General features: G+C 41.7%; 1 protein-coding gene across 2 annotated transcripts; it reads right to left on the bottom strand.

Annotated features, from left to right (window-relative positions):
• Positions 1-4,998: 4,998 nt before the first annotated feature.
• klf10 (Kruppel-like factor 10) lies at positions 4,999-8,310 on the bottom strand. 2 transcript variants are annotated; one of them, XM_038267284.1, is made up of 4 exons: positions 8,151-8,310; positions 7,535-7,766; positions 5,410-6,208; positions 4,999-5,313 (listed from the first exon to the last, which is right to left on the bottom strand). In XM_038267284.1, exons 2-4 carry the CDS (start codon positions 7,763-7,765, stop codon positions 5,063-5,065), a joined length of 1,281 nt encoding a protein of 426 aa, XP_038123212.1. In that variant the 5' UTR covers position 7,766; positions 8,151-8,310; the 3' UTR covers positions 4,999-5,062. The 2 variants fall into 2 exon arrangements, with proteins under 2 accessions (XP_038123212.1, XP_038123213.1); XM_038267285.1 differs by lacking the exon at positions 7,535-7,766 and having other exon boundaries at positions 8,151-8,293.
• Positions 8,311-21,178: the final 12,868 nt, after the last annotated feature.

Below are 21,178 nucleotides of genomic sequence, written 5' to 3'. Positions count from 1 at the left end.
CGTGTGTAGCTTTTATTTTTAAAGATCTGATGTTGGTGTAATGAGCTTAAAAACATTTCATATTTATGATAGGAATGTTAATATTACAGATTAATGGGGATTTGATTTGAATATTTTTAAACCAGTCTGAAAGAATAGAGTATGGATAAATAGAGATGTCCTGATCACATATATTCATCAGATATCAGCCAAAAATCGGATTATATCAGTCTTCAACTAAAATCTCCAATATAGGCATATGCTGACAAACAAGAATGCTTTAGTCTAAAAGGTATGTAACCCCCTGGTTAGTATCAATGCTTCAGTTCTTTCCAATTTTTGTCTATTCTCTGAGTAATTCTCTACACAGAGGTGACGGATTAGCGGACCAGGGTCCGGATCCGGACCCACCTGCTGGCTAATCTGGATCCAACCTGATTTAAAACATTTATAAATTACTACATTTGTCTAACTTCATTTGCGGCACTTCTCCTGTTAATACGGTAAAGCCCTCCAGAGCGTGCATCACCAGGCTACATGTGACACAAATTAGCCAATGAGCTGCTGTCAGTCTGGGTTGCTGCTGCTGCTACTTTTAGACACAGCAGGCAAACCTGTGGCAAGCCGGGCGATGGGAAAGAAGGAGAAGACGATGAGAAAAAGAGAGCAGATAAAGTGTGGACTGCTGGAAGAACTGTGGTGAACTGGTGACAGAAAAGTGAAATGGTGCTCAAAGATGACCCTGCACATTTAGAGTATGTTTGGCTCAACCTGCTTCTGTGAAGCAGGATTCTCCACCATGAACAGAATCAAAAATAAATATGGATCCAGGCTCAAAATGAGCACCTTGATATGTGCTTTAGAACGGCTTAGTCTCCATTCAAACCCAGGTTTAAAGCCTTGCAGGGCAGCCTAAAGCCCACTGCCAACATTAAGCCAGAAAAAAGAACGAAAAAACGTTCAGTTCAGGTGTTTTATAGAATATGTGAATTAGGAAATTGTCTTTATACCAAAATGAATGATTGTTCTCCACTTCAAAAAACACTTTAGATTTCAAAATGGAAAAATGTTCTATTTTTTTTAAATACTTTTTTATTTAAAAATTAAATGTATAACATGGATGCATAAAAAACTCATTTTATTTCAGTGTTAAATTCCATTTAAAGCAGTGGTTCTCAAACTTTTTCTGTCATTCCCCACTTTGGACAAGGGGGAATTTTCAAGCCCCGCCTGTCCCCATCGCCCCAACACAATGCTAATGAAATATGCAACAATCTTAAAATGTTCCAATTTTACTGAAGTAACAAGTAGTATCTAAATACAAACTATCTACATCAAATAACAGCAAGCTAAAAAATAAAGAAAATAAAAATGCAGCTGTGTCAAAATTTGTATCAAGCTCAAAGATAGAAAAAATTAAAGTGCCACTCTGCAATCTGTTAATAAAAGAAAAGAAGTGAAATCCATCTGGCAAGACAGGTCTATTTATCCCTGCATTAGTGGCTGCAATGAGCCTGTTTTGCATTGCACAGTTTCTCAAAACGGGGTTGCAGGCTTGATACTGCCACTCTCAAGTCATGCTCAATGTTCAGCTGAGATCTGTATTTTGTTTTCATTGAAGCAGCAGCTGAAAAGCCCATCTCACAGAGATATGATGTGGCAAAGGGAAGAAGAATGCACACAGCTCTCTGCCCGATGAGTGGATGCTCCCTCTCCACTCCTAACCAGAATTCACTATTAGTCTGAGCATTAAACCTGAGCTTCAGGGTGGAGTCAGACGTCATTTCAATAAACTGGTCCTCCTCAGCAGACCTAAAATCAGCAGGTGCTGCAGACAGAATAGGAAAAAATAGACTTACTTTATTTTTCATTGCATAATAAACTAATAAAATATTTCAAATTCAGTTATTTATGATCAACCTGCGCCGTCAATCCCGGCGCATGTGCGCTTTATTTGCAGTCTGGACGCTAAAGTTAAACATGCTGTGTCTCTGCTCTGACTGCAGCGCTGAGAGGGACTCCTGCGATAGCGGGGGAGAACGGGGTTGGGACGGAGGAGGCGCCCCACGGCAGCACCTGCCGCTGGAGGACAAGAAAAGGAACGATACGTGCTTTCACGTAAGAGTCTCCAAAAGTCGCTAGATTTGTCGCTAGTCGCTTTTTTGAAAAAGAGTCGCTGGAGGGGTCTGAAATATAGCGACAAAGTCGCTGAGTTGGCAACACTGGGGCGCGAAAGTTTATTCCGTTACAAATAATATGCCGACGTCACGTCAATAATTATTTTGGCACTTCAGTTCCAGGTGAAATTTTTCTCATATCTAATGTTCTTTTAATTAGACTGCATGTAGGCTAGTAATGATTACTTTGTGGGTTTGATTGGTCTAAAAAGCGGCAACATACAGCTATAAGGACAGTTTGCTCTCACACGTTCTACATTTATAGTCACACACACACACACACACACACACACCGGAACTTGGCGCGCCCCACCTGTCACGTCTCAATTCCCCACCAGTGGGTCGCGCCACACACTTTGAGAACCGCGGATTTAAAGTAACAGATTATAATAAAAAATGTCTCCGGACGTTTACTGGTTGATTTTCTTTATTCAGACCACGCTGATTTTTAATCGGTTACCCCTCATCTACAAAATAAGTGATAAAAGTAATCCTGATTCGTGCCGATATATCGGTATCGTATTGGAAATAAAGTTGTTTGGGACGTTCTTGTAAGTAAACAACTTCTTAAAGTTAAGTCATTTTTAATTTTAGGTTGTAAGCTTTCTGCCTCTTTAAAACTAAATAGGGATACATGATATATTAGCATTATCGGTTCGGCCATTGTTGGTCATGTTTAGATGCATCGATATCAGTCTAATAAGTAAAACTGAACAACTGATGTTTCTTTCCATGTAATTTTTTTTGTTTTGTTTCAGGAGAGGAGGAGGTCGGTTATGTGATTAAGATGCAGTTTTAGACTTTTTTTCTTTTCCATGGTGACCAAAGGATAAGGTACGACGGAGTATTAGGGCCAGGCCAGATATTTTTAATTTTTTCTAATTTTGAGAATGAAGTCGTATTAAATCTTTGATTCCAACCAGCAGATGACGGCCGACCAGCTCAACCAAACGGGAACCTGGGTCTACTTTGACATTCTACCCAATTGGATGCTGGTGCTAAAAGATTTCCTGGTTTGTCAAACCAGAGCCAACTGACTTTACATGATGTTCGACATTCTTCATTTTAGGGAAGGAAGTGCTTCATTTAAGAGTTGTCATAAAATACAACTTTACAAAAACTTTACTTTTAAAACTTTATTCTCGAAATGTTATGATGTGGGCTGCTCAGTGGTGCAGTTGGTCGCACTGCTGCCTTGCAGCAAGAAGGTTTGGGGTTCAATTCCCGGCCTGTGGTCTTTCTGCATGGAGTTTGTATGTTCTCCCTGAGAATGCGTGGGTTCTCTCTGGTTACCCTAGCTTCTTCCCACAGCCATAGGCGTTCTAGGCAGGGGGTGCTTAAAACATACACTACAAAAAAATTTGACATTTAAGTCAAATTTCTTGAAAAGGGGAATATTTTGCCTCAATTTGAGCAGGTAGGTAAGACAACTTGCAAATGTAATAAGATTATTTAAATAAATAAAAAAATCCATCTTATTTCAAGTAGTTTATATGTAATTATCTTATTTTGAGGGGAAAAATACAAATTTCTTTGGAAATCATCTTATTAACCCCCTCATTTTAAGAAGTTTTTGCATTTTAAATGATTTTTTGCTGTCATACAAAATAAGTCATGATTATATCCATTGACCGAATGGACTGCACTCAAATCTTACATCTTGTTTTGAGATTTATATACTTTTTGTTATTAGAATATCATGATGTCAAGAAGTCTTGCAAAGTGCAATTGCCTCACTGCATTTGCAGTTTATTGCACTTATTTTAAGTAGAATCCTCTCAAATGCAATCTTCTCTTGTTTGGTGTATCAATCTAAAAACGTAGTCCCTGATTAGATGGAGAATTTTTGCAGCATGTAATTGATGATAACTGACTTGGACCAATTTAATTTAATCATTCACCTTTACGATTTACTTTTAAAAAATGCAGTCACCTTAAAACCTCAGCCGTATTAAGATACAACCAGGTTTTCATAATCATTTTTGTTCTGTGTCCCCATTAAAAAATAAGGCCCCACCCTGGCCCTTCTGATAAACTTCATCTAGAACCGCCGCTGCCCACAGTCCAAATATATGACTGTTAGGTTAATTGGCTTCTCTAAATTCTCCTTAGGTGTGTGTCTCTGTGTTGCCCTGCGATGGACTGGCGAACGTCCAGCGTGAACTTCGCCTCTCGCACGTAGGCAGCTGGAGATAGGCACCAGCACCCCTCGCGATCCCAGCTGGGATAAAGCGTGATGGAAAATGGGTGGATGTTAGGACTTTGTTCTCCTAATTTTATGAATTTGGTCTTATAATATTAACACTTTATTCCTGAAAAAAAATCTCTATCCTGTCCCTATTACTCCTTTGTATTAAGGAAATACGATACTGGTCATACCAATAATATTAAACATCAGGTATCGATATCGGCAAAGAGTTTAATATCTGCATCCCTAAAATTTATACAAAATGTATTTTTTTTTCTTTCTTTTTTTTAAAAAAAAGACTGATTTTGCTATTTAATCCTTTTTTATCAATAGTTCATTAAGGATGTTTTGATTGAGTTAACTGAGGGCAGAAATGCCTTTTTTTGTATAAATATAAAAGATGCATATCTCTAAACTAAATAGTGTTCAGTTTCTAATACTGTGTTAATAGCCAAACAATTAATGAAAAACAAACATGATTTAAAATAACATCTTTATGAGGCAGAAATAGACAAAAAATATTCTTTGGTCAAATAAAAAAAGTAAAAAAGAAAAAAAAAAAAAACAGCTGCAGGTAGATTAGCTCATTTCGAGGTGGATCAGAGTTTATCCCATCTTCTGTACACGCAGCATCTTCCCGTACCTTCAGCTTACAAAATAAATACCTGTACAAATTCAAACCTATCAGTTTTATGGATTACTTCCAGTCTTTGGATTTTCAGTGAGTCTTTAGGAGAGGGAGGAGCTCTGCAGTGGGGGGGACCCCTAATGCCCAGAGGGGTTTCTTCCTGGGCACCAGGTGTCGCCGGGCGTGCTTAGCCAGGTGGTCGCTGCGCATGAAGCGGCTGAGGCACATGGGGCAGGTGAACCTCTTCTCACCGGTGTGGGTTCGGCGATGGCGAGAGAGCTCATCAGAGCGAGCGAATCGCCTCTCGCATCCGTCCCACTTACATTTGAAAGGTTTCTCACCTGTGGGGACAAAGATGATGTAGATTTTACTCTCTGTTTAGAGGACTGTGATCAAACGCCCTAAAAAAGGTGGATTTATACACTTTTGTCTCTTACCTGTGTGTGTCCTCATGTGGGCCTTAAGATGGGAGCTCTTGAAGTAGGTCTTGCCACAGTCCTCACGAGGACAAACATGACTGCGCACCCGTGAGGCCTCTGGTTGCATGGGGGCGCGCCTCGGCTCTGAGGCGGCATGCCCAGGGGCCGGGGCGATGGGAAGAAACCTCGGACCAGCAGGGGTCGTCTGCGCTTGCTTAAGGTAAACGGCAGGAACAGATGGTTGGGGGACAAGCAGCACCACGGGGCCTTTGACCACCTGACCTTCTACAAACAGAACCCGGGGGGTAGGCAGTGAGTACTGCTGCAGGGTCTGTCCCTGTGAGGCATGTCTGATCGGTGGAGCAGCAGGCGAAGAACTGTTATGGCTCTGCAGGGTGGCAGTGGATGCAGAGGAGACAGGAACAATCCGGCTGAAGAAGGGAACAGGAGACACTAGAGTGATTCCAGCTGGAAGTGAAGTATTTGATCCATCATCTGGTTTGAACCGACCCGTCCGGATCTGGCTGGGTTCAGAATGGTGTGATGCATCTTTGGAGGTTTTCTCTTGGGCTGAATTCTTATCAGAGTCTCTGCTCGAGCAGTCGATGTTTGTTCTAGAATCCTCTGAGGCCCCGTCTTCCTGCTGGAGTCGGTGAGGGTTACAGGAGCAGTCCCTGATATCCGCGGTGTGGCGGATCACGCTGGTGCACTGGTACTTCTGGGAAACAGCTGCGTCCTCTGCAGAATGGAGCGGTTTCAGCACCGGGCCTGAAGGGGTGGCCTCACAGGGAGGTGGGCTATATGGTGGCGTCATGCACTACAAAAGGAGAGTTAAAGGTTTCACTTCTACTGCAGTGCACTGATAAATTATTCACACTCTTCAAACTCTTCCCTTATTTGGTTACATTAAAACCATAAACAGATTTTTTTATATTAATGGAGAGTTTCACCAATAGAAAGGGCGATATTACTAAAAAGAAAGTATATTTGCAGCGGTATGGAGTGAATTTTGTTCCATTAATGTTGCAAAGAACACATTTTGTAAATACAAATGTATCCAGAAATAAAACATTAAAAAAGGTTCTTATTAAAAAAACAACAACAATGGTTTCAAATGAAACTTTGTAGTTTTTTCAGATTTTTACAAATTTTTGTGTGGATTTTATGTTTGCAATTTTTTTCTCTCTTTTTCACATGGAAATTTTCAAATTGTGAATTATTGATCTTATTCTTTTCACTTGAAGAATAGGTGAAATGCACAAATGCTCACTCTAGCCAATAATGTTATTGCTAACGTCCATATAGTTCAGACAGAAATCTGTGCTCCTCACGCCAGGAAAAATCTCGCAGAAGAAATGAAAAATATTTGAAAAATATGAAATTCCTCATCTGAAAAACAAAATTTTAAACAATTGATCTAAAAAAGAATAATTTCAGAAAAAGAGCATTTGAAAAAAAAATCAAAAGGAAAAAGAAAATAAGTCACTCAAAGAACATTTTTGGATTGAAAAGTCTTAAAATTAAGTTCTGGGTTGATTTTTTTCCCCTTCAAATTTCCATTTACAAATCATATTAGAACATTATTTTGTGTGGTTATTTTTAAAAACATACTATGCTCCCAACAATAATGGAACAAAATTCACTCCATACAGCAGCAGGTATTTTGGAATGTAACCCTTTATCTCTTTAGTGAAATTATCTACAGTGCATAGCTCCCATCTTCCCATCAACTCCAACCCACTTTGAGGTCCCTCCTGAAGAACAGCATTCCCACAGCATAATGCTGCCACTACCCTGTGTGGATGGTGTATGCAATGTTAATTTCTAATTTAATTAATTTACCTGGACCATCTTTTTCAACATTTCACTACGTCCCTCTAATTCTGAATTATCTGATTCCCCTATAGGAACAAACAAACCTTATACAATATAATAAAGTATTTTTGAATTGACATAATCCCCTTGGATTAAACAGATCTCCATAAAGCGCTCTGGGCTTTGAATATCATTTTACATGCTAACCTTACTTTAACCTTATCCCTGACATGGTTGCTTTCTGTTGGTCTACCAAATTAAAGTAACTTATGCTGAACTGGAAAAAAAGAAGAAGCAATTTACTGTCCAGAGGCTCGCTTTTACTTACAAATGAAGACTCATGCAGAACAGGAGGACTGGAGGACAGATAATCATCCTCTGAGCTTTCTGAGGAGGGGGTGGGAGGTCTGGGGTGCTTTGGCTTTAAGTTGCTGGTCTTCCAGTGTTCAGTCATGGAGATCAGAGCTCCCACAGCCCTCAGGTCACTTGCTCCCATTGCAGCAGGCTGGAACTCAGGCTGGATGTTTGACATCTCTGTGTGGTCCATTTTAACCTCCATGCTGCAGGTGTGACAGACAGGACAGCTTTGATCAATTTGAACACAGAGCCTGGATGACATCCATTCTGTGCAGGTTGTATAGGCTTATTGATCCAGCTATTATCAGTCTACCGGGGGAGCAGCACGTGAAACCAGCATGATCAACTGGTGTTCTTCACTCAGTCCCCTTTCACCCAGTTACAAAACAACTGGAATGGTTCTGGCAGAGACCTCTACAGCCTCCCATCCTTCCCACCTAACTGTCAGGGTAACAACATGGGCAGGAAGCTTCATAACATTAACCACAGCCGTTTTATCCATAAATAAAAATAAAAAAAAATTTGATTTTTTTTTTTTTATATGATTTATATGAATAAAAAAAATTTTTGAGCAAAATAGTACTTACAGCTATGTTGGTGGATTATTTTTATTTATTCTTTTTTTCAGGGAGGCAGGTTTCAGCTTTAGCTCAGCTCTGTCGTGTTTAGATGTAGGCAGAATTGAGATGCTTCCCACTTTTCAACCTTAAACTGTTTCTCATTCATCGTCTCGAACCCGTGGGTGGCTGGGCTGCAGATTCGGGGCGTGGCTTATCACGGCGTCCAATAGAACGCATAGGTGTGCTGGGCAGCTGACCAATAGGAGGGGCTCTTGGTGCGTGATCGGAAGCTGATGCGGACGTGAAAGCCGCATGGTACACAACACAGTGGACATGTGGAAACAGCCACTCATCTCACACAGATCCAGGCTCTGTCATTTTTAATTACTCACCTAATTATCTGTCCGCGCAGGAACATTTCTCTCATTACTCATTAGAAAGGAACAATTATAAAAGACATTTATCAGCAACATCATTTAGCAAAATGAAAAAAAGCAAAACATTAGCTTGTAAGTTTAATGTTCAATTACTAAAACGACATTAACCACTGTTGGGTACAAATAGTCGCTTGAAAGCAATTCCTTCATATCAGACTCAATAATGCAGTGGTGTAAATTAAAGGGGGGCTAGGGGGGTTACGACCCACTCAAAGAACCCGATCCAGTCAATAAAGCATCCCAACATGACATTACTTTTTATGTATAAAAGTATTTTGCCTGAAATATTTTTTGACTTTATTATAATTTGCTGGCAAAATATTAATGTGTTTAATATTTATTTATTTTTATTTTTTTAACGACACAACAATAGGCCCGTAAGCAACATCATCTGGGTGGGCCCCATATGAAGTACAACACCTCATGCTTTTTCTTTTCTGGAATCCACTTAAGTACCTGTTTTTGGTATCCATCGTTGCTAACGCATTGTACGTAACGGTTATGGTTTTAATCTACGCTCTGGATTACCCATAATTCCAAGTTGTATTGTAAAAAAAAAATAAAAATACTCAAATACATCGTTCTTTATTGTGGTTTGAAACATATGAGTTTATTTTTTTACCAACCGCCTAATGAAATATACACAGTTATTAATAGTAATTAAAAGTACCACTGTCTGCTTTGCTATTGATGTATTGTTTGAACGGCTCACTGTCATGTTGAAATCTGGCATGTGTTCGGTTATAAATAAGGTCCGGTTATTCATTCTAGTAACAGGTGGGTTTATGAGAAATATTTTGCACCATTACATCTGTAAAGAGAAGTCCTAGTCAACAATAGCAATGGGGGCCACCCAGGTGTCAGTGACGGGGCCCCTAAGAGGTCGGGGGCCACTAAGCAACTGCAGTCTCCTCTTACAGATAGTTACGCCATTGTTTGACACAGTCTATAGCTTTCAAGTCTCCCAATTTGGCCAGGAAACTACTGTATTTTACCCCTCCTTCCCGCTCTCCTCCAATAATATGACTCTTCCGTGATTTCCCATATTATTGTATCATAGAAAAGAATGGAATAGAGAATAACTTTATTGTCCGTGATTTTCTATTTATAGTGGGTAAATTCTGGTGTTTACAGCAGCTAAAAGAATGTAGAAAAAATGGTCACACAAATATGGACCTTAGAAAAAATGTTTAAGAATAAAATAATAGTGTAGAGTTAAAAGATAAACAATAAAATACTGTACTGTAAAGTGTTTTAACAATATAAATACTGTGCACCTTAAGAATAAATAACCAATATACAGCTATGGACATTTTTACAGCAATGGATATTTGAAAATAGCAGCGGTGGTACAGTGGTGGTTATAAAGTCTTCCAGCTGCTGGGAGGAAGGATCTGTGATGACGCTCCATGGTGCGTTTAGGGTGCAGCAGTCTGTCCCTGAGGGAGCTCTCCAGTTCAGCAACAGCTTCGAGCATAGGGTGGCATTATCCAACCGAGATGTTGATTTAGTTATGAAATTTATAAAATTAGATAAGAAATAAAAAAATCATCTGCCTCTCCAAAACGTGATCACCTAATTGTGGTTTGGATTTGGCAGGTGTTTAATTTTGTTTTCTTGTACACGTTTTAAAATATAATGGATTCTGGAAGACATTTAAAAATACATCTGTGTAAAAAAGATAGAATTAAGGGATCCATGATTAGCTTTAACAACAGACGTTATTTAGGAAATATTCCTTTTTTTTTATACCTAAATACAGTACATAATAATAATGTGCACGCTGTTTAAGTTTGATACATTTAAATAAAATATTATCACCCGTATATTGCTATGTTGTTTATGCTGCTATGCATTCTGCTTGAATGACATATGAGTCCTGTGTATACTACTAGCTCCGTCCAGCCAAAACAGCAATGATATAGAAGCTTATGCTACAAAGAGCTCCAGTTTCTGAGGTTTACAGTTAGCGTTGGGATTGAAACATTTTCTCAGATAGCTTTATTAGAACGATGTCTTATACACTTCAATATGCCTCACCGTCACTTTAAACAGTGGATCGTTTTCTTCCCATATGATTTTGATTAAACACTTGTAAACAGTAGATTACAAGCTGATCACACTTGTTTGTTTCATCAGATATCTTATCTGTCTGGCGATGTGGCAATAAGAATAATTGTCTTGATGCCAAAAAGAGCCCAACAGATTTAGCTTTCACAAGTGGAGCAGTACAGCTATCACCATAGCGTTCTGCTAGATTTATGCATATAAATAGCTTTATTATAATTATGCAGGGGAGATATCTCATGTATAGCAGCTCATGAAAACTTTGAGGCAACGATACATTGTGACATCATTTAAATTTACACCAATCAAAATAAATACAACATAAATATAACAGAGGATATATCATTTTTGGAGTCATTTAGAGTTTTATGTATCACTAACATCAAATTATAAATTAATAGGAAAATTACAACACATTTAGGCCAGGATGTGCAAAGAGTCATGGATCCCTTTAAACCCAATAAATACCATTAGATTTATCATTTAATCTTAAAGGAGATTGTTTGTTCGCTTTATTTTTTTATTGTTTGATTTAGAGCTTTAACTGAAGATTATTTTTCTAATCGATTAATCTGTTGATTATTTTTTGTTTAATCGATTAATGATGGGATAGCAAAAGGTTCCTTAAAGAGCATATGTTGGTGAAGGTTCTCAGTCATCCAGGTCATAGCCATTACAAAAAAAGAAAGTTAAAAATAATCCACTGGACTTTGTTTCCAAGTTTGAAGACATTTTGCTTCCCATCCAGGAAGCTTTTTCAATTCAAAATGTTCAAATACACATTTTGAATTGAAACGTCTTCAAACTTGGAAACAAAGTCCAGTGGATTGTTTTTAATTTTCTTTTCTTTTTTTTTTTTTTGAGTTCCACAAAAATGAATTTCTGCAAAAGTAAACCAAATGAAAATTAAACTTTTTGACTTGAGAAGTCTGAATAGAGCATATTGACATACACGTTTTTTTTTTTTTTTACAATTTTGGCACATTGCTGCTCTAAATTGATTGCTCTGTCAGCTATAGGCACGTTTTATAGTCTCTATTCTCCATTTAACAATTATTCAATCACTAAATTAGTTTACGATTATTTCAATAATTGATTAATAATTATTAATCTGATTAATTGTTTCACCCCTAATACGATAAAGGAAGACAAAAACCTGGACTTTGTGTTGTTCATGAACAACACATTTGTTTGCCCTGAAGAAATGCCATTGCTATAATAGTTTCAACAGTGTTATGGATACATGAGGCAAACTGACATAATGGAATCATATATGCAGATTTTCCAACCACATCCTATGTGCAAGATCTGATGCCTGTGGAGGCGCTAGAATACATGCATGCAAGACCATTTAGAGGCTATTTAAACTTTGTGGCATGGGTGTATCCTGCTTAAAGTAGGCAGCAGACTGTGTTCAGAAAAGGATAAACATTATAAACAACATTTAACAGGTCTTAACCACTGATACAAAGTGGTATGGGTCATTTCTTTAATGTTGTTTCCACCAAATCCTTTTTTCACCCGTCAATGTTAGCTCACTGATTATATCAGGTGAAGTCTGAAATCTCTTATTGAACAATTTTAAAGAAACTGCAAATTTTGTTTATCATATCAGAAATAAATGTGGTCTGGAACAAAAGCTGAGGTAGTTTGGGTAACTGAACAGGACACGTCACAGGTGCCTCCCTTTTTAAAGCTTGACTGGAGTAACACATTACATGATATATAATAGATGGACTCAATGGTGACACTAAGGAAAGATGCTACAGTGGGAAAAGCAGTCTTTAATGTAATTAAAGCCCAGAACATCTTTTATTTGCTTCATTCTCCGACTTAAACAATCCAGAAGTAGCAATGAATTAATTCATCCAATTATGGTGTTTCCTTAAAAAATGAGTTGATCTTATAGGATTCATTTTCAGATGTTATGAATCCATCTACTAATTTAAATATGAGCTATTTGCATGTTTTCCATTTAGTAGATCACTATCTGTTTGTAAATGAAAGAGGTCAGCCAGGACAGGGTGACCTCAGGTAGATTAGCTAATTCTCAGCTGTCTGGATCTTCATGCACAGCACACAGAGCTGGAACATAAAGCTGCCCCATGGCATGCGATGGAGGCACACACATAGAGACAGGGTGCAGTCGCCTGTGGCTGGTATTGTAGGGTGTTCATAAAAAGCATATTAATTTGAAAAAGACAAAAATGTGGATATAAGCAAGGTTCGTCCTGCATTTATCTCAGAGCAAGAACTTTAAACCTCTGGGTATCCTCGTGTACCTAAAATAACACATGCGATTTTACATGTGCAATACTGGTATTTGGAGGATCCTTCTTGTTTGTCTCTAATCCCTGTACACATGCAGTGCAGCTCTAGCATTTTCCTGCAGCCCAGCTGTCTGTGGCTGGTTCTGTGGAGGTGCTGCAGACGGTTGGCGCCCCGAGCCTCAGCAGACAGGGTTGTTCTTTAAGCCGCCCATTTCCAGGGACCTGCATGATATTCCTCTGCCTGCTGAGAGGGGTTATTTTAAAATCTTCCTCTGTGGCTCGTTATCGTGTTACCCCCAGTTGGTAAAACCTTTACCCTAGTAGTGACCAGACTGTCCGCAGCTGATGCAATGCTTTGCAATATTTTCGTTTTTTATATATTCACTTATATATGTAATTGTTGCTACAATCTTGTCTCCATTAAATAAAAAATCTCAGTCAGATATTTGAGCATTTCCTAGAGTCCAAAGGCTGTTCTGCTTACTTTCCTGGCACTATGTCCTCGTAGCCATTTTTAACATCACCCCAGGTCATCTGATAACCTCCTGCCCTGGAAACTAAAAATAGAACCGGATTTTTATGAAGTTTGTTTGACTTCCCTGTTAAAAGAGGGTATAAGTTTGTACTCCCAGAGCATTGACCTGATTTCACCAATCTCTGTACTAATCTCAGTAAACAGAGAGAAAGAAAAATCTAGACCTTTTCTGGCTACATGGTGTTTGCATACTTACAAAAAACTGAGGAATCAGTTGTTATTTTTTTGTATCCCTTTAATTCAGTTTTTGATATATTTTCTTTGCAGGCACCGAGGAAATTTAAGATGATGTTACATCATCAACGGATCAAACAGGAGGACATAAAAAGGGGAGGACATAGGTGGAGTGTTGGCCTAGTGGTTAGAGCAGTGAACTTGTGCTCTAAGAAGGTTGCAAGTACCTGGTTGCAAGTAACCCACGCAGAGAGTGAATTTCCTGATTGTGGGACAATAAAGGGATTTACATGTAAAAGTGTCCACAGAAATTTTAACTAATTTGGTCAAATAAACAAAATATGTTAAAAGTGCACTTTGTGTTCTCTGATTGCTTAGTTTTACAAATAAATATTCAATAAATTGCTGAATAGTTAAACAAGGTGCAGAAGGGAATATTGTATTAAAAATAGTGTTGGGACAATGCCATTTTTTGGCCCCGATACCTGGCTGTGCAGTATTGCCCGATATTGATACTACCTGTCATGATGGGTTCACTGAAGGCGACCCAGTTATGCAGAACACCACTGACGGACACAAGGATGAAAAGTTCAACAGTTTATTAAAGCACAAACACACAGAATGTACTGATTCTGGTTCGGGGCCTGGATACTGGTTCACCGGAGTCTTGAGGGTTCTTGAGGTTAACTTTGGGAGAGTCACTGTTGGTTCTGGAGAAGGGTTCATCAGCAGAGTCCGTTAGCTGCTTCAGCGTCTCACGTCTTGTTAGAACAGACCTTGGCTTGGAAGTCCCAGCTCAGTCCTGAGCTGCTTGAGGTTTCTCAGAGGAATCTTCAGGGTTTGGCTCAGAGGGTCGGCTTGGCAGGTTAGCTGTTCCAGAGCTTTCTCAGAGGAGGCACAGGTTTTCCTGGAAGACAGAGATAATAGTTAGAATCCAGACTGGATTCAAAGTCATGGAGATACTCAGAGGATCTAGGCTTTAGCGCTGACCAACTGGAACAACACTGCGGCGTTGAGGCAAGGTCTGAAGACAGCTTAAGTAGTGGATCCTCTGATGATCTTGACGAGCTGCAGCTGTGCAGGGGGCTCCCTCAGAGGATCCACGGCGGACTCTGCTGGAGAAAGATGGGATTTCTCCAGCTCCCAACAGTACCCCCCCCCCATCAACGACCGCCCCTTGGCGGTCCAGAAGAGGTAGATGGGCGGGAACGCTCGTACTCCTCGATGAGTGCAGGATCGAGGATGTACGAGCCTGGGACCCACTGGCGATCCTCCGGTCCGTAGCCCTCCCAGTCGACGAGGTACTGCCATCCGCGACCTCGTCGACGGGAGTCCACGATGCGGCGCACTGTGATGGCCGGATGGCCATCGACCTCCAGGGCGGGTGGTGGGGAGTCGGACGGTGGGCACAAAGGGCTCGAAGAAACAGGCTTGATCTGGGACACGTGGAACGTAGGGTGGATTCGGAGGGACTGAGGTAGTTGGAGACGAACAGCTGAGGGGTTGATGACTCGAGTGATCCTATAGGGTCCGATGAATCTTGGGGAGAGTTTTCGAGACATCCCCTTGAGGGAAATTGGCTCCAATCCACGGGGTTGTTCGATGTGAGGCAGCGAAGGGTGGATTCCAACTGTTGGTTCATGCGCTCGGTCTGACCATTCGATTGGGGGTGGTAACCTGAGGTGAGAGAGGGTTTGCAGCCGAGCGCAGAGCAGAATGCCTTCCATACCTGGGAGATGAATTGAGGACCTCTGTCCGAGAGGATCTCTTGAGGGATGCCGTGAAGCCGGAAAACATGTTTAATGAGGAGCTGAGCTGTCTGGAAGGCCGTGGGAAGCTTTCTGAGGGGAACAAGGTGGCAGGACTTCGAGAAGCGGTCAACAATGGTGAGTATAGTGGACATACCTCGAGAGACAGGGAGACCGGTGACAAAATCAATGGCGATATGGGACCAGGGACGCGAGGGAACAGGAAGTGGTTGAAGCAGGCCAGAAGGAGGTTGGTGTGAGGCTTTGTTACGGGCACATGTGGGGCAAGCCAACACATACTCCTTTACGTCCTTGTGGAGAGAGGGCCACCAGAAGCATCTGGAGATGAGAGCTACTGTTCTACTGACTCCAGGATGAGCAGAGAATTTGGCGGCATGCATCCACTGGATAAGACGGGACCTGACAGAAGATGGAACATATGTACGGTTAGATGGACCGTTACCTGGATCGGGTTCAGTGCCCAGGGCTGAGTTGATGAGGTCAGTTATCTCCCAGTTGACCACTCCCACAGTACATGAAGCTGGAAGGACAGGTTCAGGTGTCTCGGGATGATCGACGGAGTAGAGACGAGAGAGAGAATTCAATTCAATTTCAATTCAGTTTATTTATATAGCGCCAAATTCACAACACATGTCATCTCAAGGCACTTTACAGTTCAACCAGATCATACAGTCAAATTGATACAAAGTTTTCTATCTAAGGAAAACCAGTTGATTGCATTGACTCATTGACTCAAATACAATCCCTCACACTAAGCATGCTTGTAGCGACAGTGGAGAGGAAAAACTCCCTTTTAACAGGAAGAAACCTCCAGCAGAACCAGGCTCAGTGTGAGCGGCCATCTGCCAAGGCCGACTGGGGTTCAAGGAGACAGAAGCAGAGATACAAGCAGCTGTAAAAGGCGGCCCCGTCCAGGAAACACACAGCCAGGCAGACGAGCTCCAAGGCAGCTCCCATGCCAGAGGATGAAGAGAGCACATCCACCCAGCCACGGCCAGAGAAACAGGACCACACCTGAAGACAGGCCGATCTCCAACATCTACAAACAAGGGTGTTGATGGAAGCAGCACAGCTGATGTTTCTTTCTTGGATGACGTCACAGCCAAACAGGAACAGACGAGGCAAAGCTACTCTGAGGAAAAGCAGAGAGAGCAGAAGGTTAGAGATTGAACAAACAGATTCTGCAGAATAGGAGAATCGAGAGAGAATGAAGCAGAATGATGAAATGGGGGTCCCTATGTCCTCCAAAAGTCTAAGCCTATAGCAGCATAAATATAGAGAGAGAGCTCAGGATAACCTGAGCCACCCTAACTATAAGCTTTATCAAAAAGGAAAGTTTTAAGCCTAGCCTTAAAAGTAGACAGGGTGTCTGCCTCACGGACTAAAACTGGTAGTTGGTTCCACAGGAGAGGAGCCTGATAACTAAAAGATCTGCCTCCCATTCTACTTTTAGAAATTCTAGGAACCACTAGTAAACCTGCAGATTGAGAGCGAAGTGCTCTGTTAGGAACATAAGGAACAATCAGATCTCTGATATAAGATGGAGCTTGGCCATTTAAGGCTTTATATGTGAGAAGGAGGATTTTAAATTCTATTCTTGATTTAACAGGAAGCCAATGAAGAGAAGCCAGGATAGGAGAGATATGATCTCTCTTTTTAATTTTCATCAGAACTCTGGCTGCAGCATTTTGGATCAGCTGAAGGCTTTTAACTACAGTTTGTGGACTTCCTGATAGTAAAGAATTACAATAGTCCAGCCTTGAAGTAACAAATGCATGGACTAGTTTCTCAGCATCACCCCTGGACAGGAGATTTCTAATTTTTGCAATGTTCCTCAGATGAAAGAAGGAAATTCTAGAAACCTCTTTGATCTGGGATTTAAATGACAGGTCCTGATCAAAAATAACACCAAGATCTTTTACTTTATTATCTGAAATCAGTTTAATCCCATCCTCGGGCAGAATCGGGCTTCACGTTCTTGGATCCGGGTCTGTAGGAGATAATTAGGTTGAACCGAGAAAAGAAGATTGACCACCTGGATTGGCGAGGATTAGCCTGTTTGGTGGACTGGATGTAAGCCAGGTTCTTGTGGTCTGTCCATACAAGAACCGGGTGCTCAGCTCCCTCCAGCCAGTGCCTCCATTCTTCCAACGCCAGTTTGATAGCCAGGAGCTCTCGGTCACCCACATCATAATTTTGTTCAGCGGAAGAAAGTCTACGGGAGAAGAAAGCACAAGGGTGTATCTTTTGGTCTGAATCGAGCCTCTGGGACAGGATAGCTCCAACACCAGAATCTGAAGCGTCCACCTCTAGGATAAACTGTTTAGCAGGATCAGGTTGCATGAGGACAGGAGCTCTGGAAAACAAGGATTTTAGTTTCTCAAATGCTGCTTGAGCCTCAGGAGTCCACTGAAAAGTGCGTTTAACAGAAGTCAGAGAGGTTAATGGAAGGGCGGTCTGGCTGTAGTTTCTAATAAACCGACGATAGAAGTTAGCGAACCCTAGAAACCTCTGTAATTGTTTGCGGTTCTCTGGAACTGGCCAGTCTAAGACTGCTTTGATCTTTTCCTCTGAAGGTTTTACCTGGCCGCCCTCGAGCACAAACCCCAAAAAGGTGACTGAAGATTGATGAAATTCGCACTTCTCGGCTTTCACGAACAACTTATTCTCCAGTAGTCTCTGTAAGACAAGACGGACATGTTTCTTGTGTTCATCGAGGTCCTTGGAGTAAATGAGAATGTCAATGTACACGAAAACAAACACGTTGAGAAAGTCTCTGAGAACATCATTTACTAGGGCCTGGAAGCAGGCTGGGGCGTTAGTTAGACCAAAGGGCATTACAAGGTATTCGAATTGGCCCAAGGGAGTTTTGAAGGCAGTTTTCCATTCATCGCCCTCACGGATCCTAAGGAGATGATAAGCGTTTCTTAAATCCAACTTAGAAAACACTGTTGCTCCCTGTACAGGTTCAAAAGCAGAGGCGAGAAGAGGCAGTGGGTATTTGTTTTTAATTGTAATCTGGTTCAAACCTCGATAGTCAATACAAGGTCTCAGGGAACCATCCTTCTTACCCACGAAGAAGAACCCGGCGCCCAATGGAGAGGATGATGGCCGAATTATTCCAGCAGCTAATGATTCATTGATGTATTTTTCCATCGTTTCTCTTTCGGGCTTGGAAATGTTATACAATCTGCTGCTAGGAAGAGGAGCACCAGGTAAAAGTTCAATGGCGCAATCGTATGGTCTGTGTGGAGGTAGGGACGTCGCACTGACCTTACTGAAGACAGGGGCTAAGTCATAGTACTCAGGGGGAACTGAAGAAAGGTCAGGAGAGTCCATCTCCCCCCCACCTCTAGGAGACCCCACCACGGGGGCAGCAGAACGAAGGCATGTTTCGTGGCATGAAGTGGACCATGATTCCAAATGACGTTCAGTCCAGTTTATGTGAGGATTATGCTTCTCCAACCATTCGAACCCGAGCACCAGCGGGGAACATGCAGAGGGAAAAACAAAAAATTTTATTGTCTCTCGGTGGTTACCTGACAGAAGTAGTTCGAGGGGCTGAGTTTGGTGGGTAACTCGATGGAGTCTTCTTCCGTCTATGGCGGATACACTGAGAGGCTGAGAAAGGGGAATGGTTTTAATCTGGAGCTGCTGGACGAGGTTAGAGTCGATTAGGTTACGTTCACAGCCTGAGTCGATGAAAGCAGAAAAAGAGAGGCTTTGATTAGCACAGAAAAGCGTGGCAGGCAGTAACAGTCGAGGAGATTTCTTTGTGTTTATTTGGCCCGCCAGACTCCTCAGATCCTCTGGCGGGCCCCGGCTTTTGATTTTGCCGGGCAGGAAGCGATGAAGTGTCCACTCTCACCACAGTAGATACATAGTTTGCTTAGAAAACGCCTTTGTCTCTCCTCTGGAGTGAGCCTGGTGTGTCCCAACTGCATGGGTTCGACATCCCTTTCGCCCGAATGTGAGGCCTGAACAGGCAACGGTAGAGACTGGGGCTTAGGCCTCTGAATGGGCAGCTGCTCTGTAGAGGGAGAACAAACAGTCACGTTATGAGAGGCAGAAGAAATTGTACCCTGCTTCTTAGAACTGTTTCTGGCTCGAATTCTATTATCTAATCTGATGGAGAGGCGAATTAAATCTTCGAGGGTAGCAGGTTCGTCGAGGGTTGCGAGTTAATCTTTAATGTGCTCGTTTAATGCCATGAAAAAGGCTCCTTTCAAGGCGCTCTGGTTCCATCCGGAAGCTGCCGCTTTAACCCGGAAGTTAATAGAAAATTCAGCCACCGAAGAGTTTCCCTGTTTAAGGTTGAAAAGAGCTCTAGAATCAATAGTTTGGTCAGTTTCCTGGTTGAAGACCTGGGTAAATTCAGAAATGAAATCAGAGTAGTAGCAATTTAAACTATCGTCAGCGGCAAATCTTGCCTGAGCCCATTCCAAGGCTCTTCCTGTTAACTGAGAGAGAATGAAAGTTATCTTCTTGTGATCCGTGGAAAAACAGCCAGGGGAGTTCTGAAAAATCAACCGACATTGAAATAAAAATCCTTTGCAATCTTTCATGTTACCAGAAAATCTTTCTGGGAGACTAGGACGGAACTCTGATGACGTCACAGCTGGTGACCTCGGAGGAGGGACTGGACCCGGAAATGGTTGCTGTACTGGCGCAGCATTAGCGCTGTTCACGTAGTTAGCATAGCTTTGAATAGCTTGATTCTGTCTTGATTCTGTCTTTCAATGTGGGTGTTTAACTCACGTAGAGCCAGGCCGTGTCCATGGATTTGGGCAGCCTGTTCCTCTAGTCGACGGATGTAGTGATCTGCTGGGCCTTGAGTTTGGCCGCAGTGTTCTGTCATGATGGGTTCACTGAAGGCGACCCAGTTATGCAGAACACCACTGACGGACACAAGGATGAAAAGTTCAACAGTTTATTAAAGCACAAACACACAGAATGTACTGATTCTGGTTCGGGGCCTGGATACTGGTTCACCGGAGTCTTGAGGGTTCTTGAGGTTAACTTTGGGAGAGTCACTGTTGGTTCTGGAGAAGGGTTCATCAGCAGAGTCCGTTAGCTGCTTCAGCGTCTCACGTCTTGTTAGAACAGACCTTGGCTTGGAAGTCCCAGCTCAGTCCTGAGCTGCTTGAGGTTTCTCAGAGGAATCTTCAGGGTTTGGCTCAGAGGGTCGGCTCGGCAGGTTAGCTCTTTCAGAGCTTTCTCAGAGGAGGCACAGGTTTCCTGGAAGACAGAGATAATAGTTAGAATCCAGACTGGATTCAAAGTCATGGAGATACTAAGAGGATCTAGGCTTTAGCGCTGACCAACTGGAACAACACTGCGGCATTGAGGCAAGGTCTGAAGACAGCTTAAGTAGTGGATCCTCTGATGATCTTGACGAGCTGCAGCTGTGCAGGGGGCTCCCTCAGAGGATCCACGGCGGACTCTGCTGGAGAAAGATGGGATTTCTCCAGCTCCCAACACTACCTGTTTGAAATTGATGTGTGTGTGTGTATATATGAAGAACTGCATACTTGGATGTAAAATAATTGCCATCATGGCTTTGTCAAGCTGCTGCCTACCTTTGTCAAGCAGAAAAAAGTCTAATACAAAGTGAATCCAGGAGAACTTTTTATTGCCTACCTGGAATGGGTGACAATAGTTGAATAAACTTTTGGCTCTTAAAATGGTATCGGTCCCTATTTGTTGGTACTCGCTGACACCTATACCACCATTTTAGTGCTGGATCGGGGCCACGCCCAATACTGGCATCGGTGCAACACTAATTAAAAATAAAATTAAATTT

This window comes from Cyprinodon tularosa, unplaced genomic scaffold, assembly GCF_016077235.1.
Source record: "Cyprinodon tularosa strain WSP-4 unplaced genomic scaffold, ASM1607723v1 ctg669, whole genome shotgun sequence".
Lineage (NCBI taxonomy): Eukaryota > Metazoa > Chordata > Actinopteri > Cyprinodontiformes > Cyprinodontidae > Cyprinodon > Cyprinodon tularosa.
This window is presented reverse-complemented; position numbering and strand designations above follow the sequence as displayed.

What these genes read in the sequence shown, in the direction of transcription:
- klf10 (XM_038267284.1), bottom strand. Translation starts at nt 7,765, where the DNA reads ATGGAGGTTAAAATGGACCACACAGAGATGTCAAACATCCAGCCTGAG. An exon ending in TTCTGCATGAGTCTTCATTT is followed by an intron (nt 6,209 to 7,534) that starts GTAAGTAAAAGC and finishes CTCCTTTTGTAG; the next exon opens with TGCATGACGCCACCATATAG. An exon ending in CCACATGAGGACACACACAG is followed by an intron (nt 5,314 to 5,409) that starts GTAAGAGACAAA and finishes TTGTCCCCACAG; the next exon opens with GTGAGAAACCTTTCAAATGT.